The 11,648-nt window shown below is 42.2% G+C and overlaps 1 protein-coding gene across 1 annotated transcript; it reads left to right on the top strand.

The window, feature by feature from the left end:
- Positions 1 to 1,731: 1,731 nt before the first annotated feature.
- LOC141429831 (uncharacterized) lies at positions 1,732 to 9,899 on the top strand. The gene is made up of 6 exons (XM_074090394.1): positions 1,732 to 1,822; positions 2,979 to 3,355; positions 4,113 to 4,370; positions 5,639 to 5,794; positions 6,703 to 6,788; positions 6,832 to 9,899. The coding sequence occupies exons 2-6, from the start codon at positions 3,001 to 3,003 to the stop codon at positions 8,548 to 8,550; spliced, it is 2,574 nt and encodes an 857-aa protein (XP_073946495.1). The 5' UTR covers positions 1,732 to 1,822; positions 2,979 to 3,000; the 3' UTR covers positions 8,551 to 9,899.
- Positions 9,900 to 11,648: the final 1,749 nt, after the last annotated feature.

Here is an 11,648-nt window from a genome sequence, read left to right as displayed (position 1 = left end):
GTTTTCCCATAGATGGGACTAAACTACATCGCTTCTTCGACCCCAAACCAAATACCCCCATAATATACAGGGTGATCAATCGAAATGGGTCAGCAGGGAGAAATCAGAAACTATGAGAGATAGCGAAATCTGTTCTTTGAAACCATGGCTTCGATTTTAGATTTAATAAAAATGGCGTTTTTTTTTATTTAACTCTCATAGGTACATAATCGGTAATCGAACCTGTTATAAATGTCTGTAAACTATGTATATTTTTACCCGACTGCGAAGAAGGAGGGTTATGTGCAGTGATCGTAGGTACTTTTTCCAGCATTTTTGGTGCAGTGCTAGGGTTGTCAATAGTGCCCCATATTAAATTGTTTGAACCAAGAATGAAATAAAATCAAAAATATAAATAAAATAGCGTATTAAACAAATCGGAAATACAGAAAATATTATCAGAACATGTAAACCCAATATGCATAATGAAATGAGGGGTTAATTTACTACGAGTAAACTAATCGTCAGTATACCCTCCGGAAAATTTGATGTTATGTACACAATTACAATGGATTAAGTAAAAAAAATGTGTTTCATTTTCAATGACAACATAATATTACATAATTTTAAACTATGATTGGTTATTTGGAGTCTTTTTGTATTTTTTATTTCAACTCCAAATTTGTTACTTTTACGGGTATCCCGTGAAACCATATCCCACCCAAACCACCAAACCCACACCACAACCCAAAACTCCAACTAACCAATCATAATTTGATTGCTTAGTAGCGACATCTCTTGTCTGGGTGAGCGGTTGGTTCCGAAAGAATGTGACGTCTCTCGATGAGAGCGAAACATAGATGTCGCTAGTGCTGCTGCATAAGTAGCGTAGTAGAAATAAGCAACCTGAGATATGTATGCATAGGAAAAATTCGTGTCTAAATTCCTGTCCAGCGGTGGTGTAGGGGTTATAGCACGCAGCACGGATTGCTGAGGACCTGGGTTCGATTCCCCGCGCTGGTCTCTTTTCTGGTTTTTCTGTGCATCCATGTCTCAGTTTGTATTTTCGATATAATTTTAAACGTCAATCATATTATACACGTCGACAACCTAAGGTCGCTGTCGTGTGTCACTTCACGTCATTGCACCAAGAATGCTGGAAAAAGTACAAATCGAGTTCAGCTCCTGATTCTCTCCTGATTTGCTACTTTGAATATTGAATACGGACGGAACTACGGCCCAAGCCCTCTCATTCTGAGAGGAGGCCTGTGCCCTGCAATGGGACTATATAGACTGACATGATGATGATGATGGCAAATATCCAATTAAAGATAAATATGTCGAATTGTCATTATCATTATGGAACAATTTATAAACACTAATAACTAATTACTTTCTATGAATTTATTTTCCTTGCTATTCTAAAATGATATTATCTATTAAGTGGCAACAGAAAAATCATTAACAATTAATTAAAGAACGCATCTCAATCTTGTTCGTTTAACTATCATTATAAACTACTTAGATCATCATTAGCCCCTCTCTTCCTTGCAGGCTAAATACACCAGTGTCGTTCATGGTACCTCCAGTCACTGCTGGCCTCTGATACAGCAAGCTGGACTCAGCCGCATGCGGAGAAACCACATCCACTTCGCAAAGTCCACCAGCTCGACCGGTGGAATCAGAAGTAACGCGAATCTGCATATCTATATCGACTTGGAAAGGGCCCTGCGAGATGGCATAAAGTTCTACGAGGCTGACAATGGGGTCATACTGACATCCGGCAACGCCGATGGCTTCCTAGAGCCCAAGTACTTCTCTAGAGTTCTACACGTTGCGACTGGTGAGTGAAGGGTTTATTACTTTATACTGACTGTTATTTAACCCAAGTGCCATTGAAGCCCATCGGCGTCTTGGCGGACCCTAAATAATTCCGCTGACGCCGATGGGCGTCCAATTTCTAATGAAGATTTCATGGTATATTCTGAACATTACATTTAACTTTTAAAGTGTCCAGCCAGTGGCGTAGCTATCGGAGGGCTAGACGGGGCAGTGCTCATTTAAATTGTTGGCTAAAATATTATTTATAAGAATTCCAGCGTTCCACTTTATTAAATCCCAAAATGCTTTTCACTTGTTTTTGCTATGATATTATGATGTAATGTTATTTTATTTACTATATACAAAATCAAATACATATACGTACTCGTACATCACATATTAAGTGTGATTAAGAAACTGGTTTATGGGACGTCTTTTGAGCAAAATATTGTACTTATTAAAATTTGTGTCGTATTAAATTAGAAAAAAGTTAAAAAAAAAAAAAAGTTAGTATCGGCATTTCAGGGCCCGCTGACGTAGGGGGGGGCCCTGGCAGCCTGGCACTGCCCTTATGGTAAAAACGGCATTTGATGTGACATTGTATTTAGATTGGTTAAAATTACTTTACTGTATGGCTTTTGATTCGGACAGATGCAACTCGCTTTTGATTCACTTGACATTTATAATAATACTAGCTTTTGCCCGCGGCTTCGCCCGCGTGGAATTCGGTTATCGCGCGCTGTTCCCTCGGGAACTGTGCATTTTCCCGTTATAAAAAGTAGCCTATGTCACTCTCTGGCCCATAAACTATCTCTATGCTAATAATCACGTCGATCTGTCGCTCCGTTTCGACGTGAAAGACGGACAAACATACACACAAACACACACACTAATATACACTATATTAAGTATGGACTCTTAATCAGTAATCGTCACTTATTTGCTCAAACGTGATGCAAATAAGATGGTTTACATACAATTTATAGTGCGACATGTTTTGTCAGAAAGACATGCAAAATATTTTAAAGTTGTGTGTATTACTTGCATTTATAGCAGTAGCCTATTTACATATATTCTACTCTAAATTATGACTGTCATTTAAATACTTATTATTAGTTTGCTTTTGTGCATAAATATTTTTTTAGTACACAATCTGATGTAATGTTTAACATTTCCAGGCGCTATACTCTACCCGTGAAGATGGAAGCTGGTGCAGCGCACCGACTGCCCAGGGCCCCCTCCCGCCCCACCTTCAACAGACCGCCCTTCTCTCGCCCCCCCTTTCCTTCCAACTCTGCCGTTAGACCTGTCCAGATGAACGGGCCGCTGTCGCCGCCAGGACCCTCGAGTCAAGACTACAGGCCACCTGCTCAGGCCTACAGGCCGGCTCTGGAGCACTGGCGGGCCCAGGAGCAGAGGCAGGGGGCGGAGCCCCGGCCGCCGCACGCCCGCGACTCATGGCAGCGGCGGCGCCGTAACAGAAATGGGCCCTTCACCCCGCCGCCCCACGAGCCGAGGGACGACAAATTATTTGCCCGCATGGTAGAAGTTATAGGTGAGTGCTTACGCTCTTATAACGAGAGAGAGAGAGAGAGCGAGAGACACATTTACTTACACATATCGGATAAACAGAAAAATATATTAGAAAGAAAGAACAAATGAAAAGTATAAATTGGTCCCCACTCAGCATAATGTTGCGGCGAGCCATAACGCTGTTTCTAAATAGTACCCAATGATAATGAGGGCTTCTTGACATGTGGAATATCGTTAGATAGCGTTAATATCAAGAAGTCCATTTGTCGCTACAGCCTTGCTTGCGATTAGCTCATTCAGTTATTCAACCATGCACAAACGTGATGCAAATCAAAGTAGTCAGAAGACTAATCTCTAATATCCAACCCTTCAAAATCTCATCATCATCATGTCAGCCGAAAGACGCCCACTGCCGGACATAGCCCTCCCCCAAGGCTCTCCACTCAGACCGGTCTTGTGCTTTCCGCATCCACCGCGATCCCGCGATCTTAACCAGGTGGTCGCTCCAGCTTGTTGGAGGCCTACCGACAGCTCGTCTCCCGGTCCGCGGACGCCATTCGAGAACCTTCTGACCCCATCGGCCATCAGTCCTGCGAGCAATGTGCCCCGCCCACTGCCACGGATATCATCATTACTGATTCTTTCCCGCAGAGAAACCCCGAGCATAGTCCTCTCCATAGCCCTTTGAGTGACTTGAGCTTCCTAATGATGCCCATCGTTAGCGTCCACGCTTCCCAAGTGTTAGCTTCAAAATCTAATTGACACTATATCATTTTCAGGTTTCCCTGGTTACACGCGTCCCCAAGATTTAATCCACACATTTATCGACTATGGCCCCGCGAAGGTGGATAGGATGTATAGCGGAACCGCCACCCTAGTCTTCAGCGATTCCGAGGAGGCTGCGGCGGCCATCCGGGCCTCCTCTACTGTCTGCCTCTACGGGGAGTTCCTCACGATCAGACCATACACCAAAGCAAGCGAACATACCCGAAACCCAAAGAATTACAGGCGGGGAGCTGAAAAAAACAAACAGAAAGGTATTTTATTACATATAAAAGTACAATATTTTATCTTGCTGCTATGCTTCAAATACAAATTGTGTCGGAGAAGGTGCAAGTAGAATAGTTCCTTGATATAGATTTCTGCAAAGTAATGCATAAATCAATTTAATAATTGGAAAGAAAGATAAAGAAAGTAAATACTGTTATTCAATAGAACGCAATATTATTAATTGTACTAATGAAGAAAATGAACTGGATGCCAATCTATCAATATTTTAGAAGATAATAATAATAATAATAAAATCATTTATTGCCACAGAAAATAAGACTACACAGTAAAAAAAAAACCACGTAAGTAGGTGGCAATGGGTGGGTGGGTAGGTGTTTCAGCATAGGCTGCGAGCAAAAGAAACTTGCAGCGCTGATTTTCAGCCTGCGCCCGTCCTACAGCGTAAAATTGAACTCTAGCCGGTTAAGGCTGCATTGTTTCTAGTATATTTCTGTTACTATCAAAAATGTACCAGCAACGTACTTTTCAAGAACAGAGAAAAATAAAACAAAAGGTACGAGTAAAATGAGCATGAAATAAAATGGTAAATCAACTACAGAACAGAACAGTTGGCAAGGCATCACCGCGAGTCTTACGATGAATAGGTTTTGTCTTAGGTTCAGTGTAATCTCCGTTTCCGATTAAGCTAACTTGATTTATATTAAATATATTGACCCGGATAACTCACGTCTTAAATCGAGTTTAGCTCGACATGTTTCGGGCTAATCCGTAGCCCGTAGGCTTCGTAAGGGCTACGGATTAGCCCGAAACATGTCGAGCTAAACTCGATTTAAGACGTGAGTTATCCGGGTCAATATATTTAATATGAGTGAGTCTCACGGTAGTTTCATGTTAACTTGATTTACTTTGTTTTTCAATAAGCAGTCTCCGCAGTTTTTCTTAAAGATAGGGAAGGAAATGTCGGTACGCAATGGCGGAGGCAGATCGTATCTCTCTCTATACTATACTGTAATCTATTTCTTTTAAGTCACTGATACTCTATAGTAATTGTCAATACACAGGACTATAAATAACTATAGTGTGATCTAATTCTTATTTCGTGTCTATTGTAAAGGTTGGCTGGAACGATCGTTCCGAAGCGATAAGGCCGCCTATTGTTTACCTTAGAAAATCTCTATATACCTGTGTATTTTGTACTGCTTACCATGCGTCGGTGTTTAATAAAGAGTCGCTGTGTTGTATTGTGCTACGTAAAGTTAGTGTTCTACTTGGCATCTTTTTTTGTCTGTTGCAGGCCCAACGGTGGACCCCACCACGTTGTCGTGGGAGGGAGACTTCCAGCAGCAGCTGGACGCGCTCCTGAAAGCGGTGCGGCTCTCGCACCAAGAGATACACCAACTCACTGCGCTTTACCACGACCTGGACTCCGTGATGAAAGGCATCTGGCCAGGTCGGTCTATTGACTAATAGTAACCTAACTAACAAAAACTTAGAACCCCCCGACTTGCCACAAGTTCAAACATGTCTTAAAACCATTGCTAGAAAACCTGATTTCAAATGAAAAACCGCATTAAAATCAGTCCAACCGTTTAAGAGCTACCGTGCCGCAGACAGACACATAGCGGTCAAACTTATAACACCCCTCTTTTTGCGTCGGGGGTTAAAATACAGTCACGCGTTACAAGGGTCGTGTGGTCAAACCCTCGATGTAGTAATTCGTAAAAATACTTCAAATTTAAACTTAAAGTAATGTACAGGCCGATTCACAAGATCAGGCACGAATGGATTGAATGAGTGAATGAAAATGTCTGTGTGTTACCTATTTGAATACACTTCACACAAATGTGAAAATGTCATGCATCTGTTATTTTCGAATAAAAATCTCTGGGTGATATGTATGTATCTATCTATAGCAATTCTTGTATATATATAAATATATTTCGGGGATCTCGAAAATGGCTTCAACGATTTCGATGAAATTTGGTATGTAGGGGTTTTCGGGGATGAAAAATCGATCAATCTTGGTCTTATCTCTGGGAAAACGATTGTTACCGAGTTTTAGTCCGAACAAAGCTCGGTCGCCCCTTTCATTTAAATACATTCGTTCCAGCTCTTGTGAAGCGACATCTAACTACTGTTCTTTTTTTTTTAATCGATTGCGCCTTGATTGATTCTTTTTAGGCGAATTACCGCTAGATGGCGTCAGTAACGTGAAATCCGTTTGATGTTGCACTCAAGACGTCAAGTTTATGTACTTACATACCAAATCATCATCCATATCGTCCAGACGTTTTAGTCTGCAGAGGTAACAAAATGAGTAAGATCGTGGCATATTATTAAAGTTACCTTTGTTCGCAGGCTGCCGCACCATCCCATTCGGGTCGGTGACGACCGGCTTGGGCGTGAAGGCGTCGGACGCCGACTGCTTCGTGCTGCTCCCTGCTGCGGAGGGCGGGGGGGCGTGGGGGCGCGGGGGGCGCGGGGGAGGCGCGCGGCCAGGCGGTGCCCCTCGCGCGGCGCGCGCTGTCGCAGTACCCGCGCCTCTTCACCTCGCTCGTCGCCATCCCCAACGCCAATACGCCCATAGTCAAGTTCTACCACCTCCCCACCAAGACCCACTGCGATGTGTCCTTCAAGACGCTCCTCGGCGTCCAGAACAGCAAGTTAATCGGTTTCCTGCTGCACGCGGACCCGCGTCTGCTCCCGGTCGCCGTCGTCATCAAGTACTGGGCCTCCGTGCACGAGCTGTCCGGCACCGGGAAACTGACCAACTATGCATTGATTATGATGCTGATATACTACCTGCAGTCGCAGCACGAGCTGCTGCCCAGCGTGGCCTGGCTCCAGCGGGACCCCGCCACCGACTACATAGTGGACGGCTGGAACACCGGCTTCATGAGCGACCACGACCGCCTCCCGCGGACCACCGACGCTTCCTCCGTAGCCGACCTGATCGGAGGTTTTTTTTCATATTACACGCGACTCGATCTCGCGAACTTTGTCGTCTGTCCGTATCTCGGCTTCAGCATCAGAAAAATACATTTTAAAAATATGAACGACCTGCCGATGGGATTCGAGCGATATCAATCCAATGTGAGCTCCGGCGCCGCCCTGCCGCTGCGGGTCGGCACGCCCATTTGCGTCCAGGACCCCTTCGAGCAGTGCCACAACGTCGCGTCATCCGTCACGACGCGCCTCGCCGCCGAGTTGGACCTTTACTTCAAATTTGCCGCGGACGCCTATGAGCAAGAGAAGGCCGGGGGCTGCAAGAACTTTCTGAAGAAGATCCTCGTGGAGCGGCCGGTGCTGCCGCGTGCCAAGGGCAAAGGCAAGGTCGAGTTCAGAGCGGGCGTGCGCTCCTACACCCTGAATAACATATGCCGCGAAGACTGGCGCAAGCCCTGTGAGGATGTCATCAATACTATCTTCAACGACTTACTCCAAGCGAACCTCGAGCCGGAGCAGAAAGCAGCCGAGGCGACGGAAGCCCCCGACAGCCCTGAGAAGAAACGTAAGAGAGTCAAGTACACGGGCGTGCTCACGCGCGCCGTCTGGAAAAGGAAAAAGTTATCAAGATTGTTCGGCGCTATGCAGCTTAAATTCTATGATCAGGAAAAACGAATTACTAACGAGATTATAGCGACGGATAGTAACGAGTACAACGTCCCTTTCCAGTTGGTCGCGACGTTTGCCAATCCGCCGCGCTACGTCTCCCTAGTGATTAGACCACGAGGTGGTAACCTGCAGGCTTTTAAGGAGTTTGGCAGGTTCTTCCAGGACAATATCACGCATTGGTTTAGTGTACTTGTCAAACCTTACTGTGATAAGATAAGTATGAGCGCAATAGAGCTCCCGACGACTGATGACGAACGCAATAATACACAAGAAAGTGATGAAGAGAGCGAATCTCAAAGTGATGCGAGTACAGAAGATGAAAGGAAACCTGTCGTCCAAGACATGTACACCATACAGTACATATTCGGGCCGGAAAATGAAAAACAAAGTGATAGCGAAAAGAGCCCAAGCGACACCGACAAAGAGAACATTGAGGAGGCTGTCAATGTCGACAGCAACACCGCTGCAGAAGATACTCATAAAACTGACACCGGTAGTGGAAGGAGTAGAAGAAGGAGGAAGAGAAATAAAAATAATAGTGTTAATAAAGATACACCTCAGCCTGTGGCCAGTGGTGGTAAAGACAATTAAAAAAACAGTTAGGAGTCAGGACTCAAAGCGATATTGAAACGGCAAGCTCTTATATTCCACTAACTGCTGCACTCATAGATACCAATCAATATTTTCTTTGCATAAATTGTATGTTCATATGTCAGTTAATTGGCGTCTTTTGAGTGCGGCAGTCAGTATCTTAAATTTTAAGGCATGTCTCTAAAAAAAAAATCCTTTATGATAACATGCTGTTTTGTTTGAAATAAAGGATACAGTGTTGCAAATAGCAGCTGTCGATCACCATTTTGCTAAATGTTAACATATCGATTTCATAATCAACACTCGGATAAAATATAGCATTATGTCTGCAAAAGTGTTACCACCGACAATAAAAGGATTGAAACACTATATAGTTAAAATGTTTTTGTTTTCATCTGCAATAGTGAGGCTTGCCTTCAGAAGAAAGGGACAAAATATATTTTAACAGCAAGTTTGCGCCATTCTCAATATTTTTGTGACATTCTGTAGTTTTTATGTCAGTAATATGAAGTTTAATGATCGAACTAAATGGATAGCTCTTCTGCGAGTCCTAATGAGGATAACAGACGTCATCTGATATGAAATTAATAATTATTGTATAACAATTTGTTCTAAATGATGAAAGGAAATGAAGTACCACAGTTGACTGATTTCATCAAAGTTCAATTGGTCATGCTGGAACCGCACTCAGTGATATTAATGAAAATTAATCATTATAACGTATTTTTTTGAATTATTTACTTGCGATTTTTTAATATTACTTATTCGTCACTTTCCATACAAAAAAGAATCAAAATGGATTGAGTTTTATTGTAACAATATCAATTGTTTACATCAATATTTAAATATTTAAGTGCGCCCGTTTATTTAACTTATAAAAGTTATTTGTCCATTTTCTATACAATCGAGGAAACTTAAGTGCGTACCAGGGTGGAACCTTTTCATAACCAATGCCCCTATGATTTCTTTGGCAGATGTATGGAATGTCAATATGACATCAGCAGCACAAAGGTCCCACCCTGGTACGCGATTCTGTTTCTTTCACTGTACGCTGCGTAGTATGTTTTTTGACATATAAATATAAAGGTTGTGTATTATTTTGCAAATGACAAATCTATGAGTTAATACGAAAACACTGTGAGATTCCAGCGCTGTTTCGCTCGGAGCTCAAAGGGGCTTCAAGTTGGTACCAAATAAAATTTAAATATGTGACAGTGTTGTAGTTATTTACATGACTCTTGTTTAAGCTAGTACTTTATCATTTTTTATGTTCTTTTATACTTACTGTGTAGAATTAGAATGCAATAAATAAATACGATTTTAATCAATAATAAAATTTATTTCTCATACTTTTGTTTGCTTGTTTAGCAGTATTATTTCCACTTTGATACTCGGGATGTCTCGGTTTAAATCGTAAAGGTAAATTACAAACAAATTACTATTTAGTTTTTTTTACTATCAAGCTTTTACCATAACTTTCAAACAAAACGATGCAAGTTGAAAAAACTTGTTAACTACTTTAGTCTTTCAAAGGGTCACAAACTTTTGTTTAGCTTAACCATTGGTAGGCTGGTAGTAGCTAGCTACATATTAGTAATCTGTGGCTGGTAGGTAGGTTTTTTTATGTACCTTTATGCTAAAACTAATCTACTTTTCTTATTCAGCAATAAGAAGTAGATTAGGTTAGGTATGTTATCTTCGGCGTTTTTAAGGGGAATTTCTTTTGAACTGGCAACCTTTTGATGCTAGTTTTGACATACGAATGCCATGTTGGCCTCGTAAAATTTGAACTGAACCTATCATGGCAATTATAATGAAACAGGATGTATCAATAAGCCCGTCAAGTTCAATGCATCAGTACGCATATAAAAGCGCTTGACTGCTGTCGAAGAACAACTTAAAAAAAAAAACAATTAATTCACTTATAAATTGCTATCAGTCTAAATTTTCAATCGGCTATTCATTAGCAAGCGTGCTAGATAGGTTCAAGTTCAAGGTTTTAAAAATTTCTCAACGCTTAAATCAGTACGGACAACCTATCGGCGCAGAGATGCTGGGGTGGACGCCACGACCTTGGCCGACGCGTGTCACTTTGACGGGGGAGTATTGCCGTCTGGAGCCGGTCAATGCCGCAGTCCATGGTGCGATATTATATCAAGCCTACGCGCTGGACGATGGACGCATGTGGACGTACTTGGTTGACGGCCCTTTTAGCTCTGAGCATGACTTTATGGAGTACATGCGAAGAATCGAAGCCAGCAAGGATCCGATGCAATTTGCCGTCATCGACAGGAAAAACAACCAGCCCGTGGGTACATGGCCCTGATGCGAATCAATCCCACACACGGCGTGATTGAAGTCGGATCTGTAAAATTTTCACCCCGGTTGCAACGCACCCAAATATCGACAGAATGTCACTATCTTTTAATGGAATATGTTTTTGAGACACTGGGTTATCGCCGTTATGAATGGAAAAACGATAGTCTAAACGTGGCGTCACGTCGAACTGCTCTTCGCTTGGGTTTTCAGTATGAAGGCACCTTTCGCCAGGCAGAGATCTATAAGGGCAGGCCGCGCGATACGAATTGGCTCTCTTTGCTGGACAGTGAATGGCCTCGAAATAAAGCAACACTGTTTGCATGGCTGGCTACGGACAATTTCGATGCAGAAGGCATCCAGAAACGCTCTTTAGAACGGGTCGTACTGAGCAATAAATTTTACTTCAATTTTAAAAAACTTTTTTCTATCTAATTTTAACTATAAATAATTTGTTTTCCCTCATTATTATCTCTTAAATTATCTTGATAAAGCATAGATATTTTAATTTAAAATGCCATTGCGTTTCTATTGACCCCTACAGTCGTTCCTTACCACCCACGGTGCGTTCCAATTGACCCCATTTGTTCAAAAATATGCTATGCGTTTATCATATTTTACCATTAAAAAAAATACCACGGCTAAAAGCTTTATCAAATACAATTTCATATTTAAGACTGTTATTCCTTGGATTTTGGGGGAATTCCATTTTTAACTGGCAGCATTTTGATTATATTTGACTTTTATATCGTGCTGGCGTGCCCTTGTACGTTGGATGGACG

Source organism: Choristoneura fumiferana, chromosome 7, assembly GCF_025370935.1.
Source record: "Choristoneura fumiferana chromosome 7, NRCan_CFum_1, whole genome shotgun sequence".
In the NCBI taxonomy this organism is placed as follows: domain Eukaryota; kingdom Metazoa; phylum Arthropoda; class Insecta; order Lepidoptera; family Tortricidae; genus Choristoneura; species Choristoneura fumiferana.
Note: the sequence above shows the minus strand (reverse complement) of the source record. Positions and strands in the feature narration are given on the sequence as shown.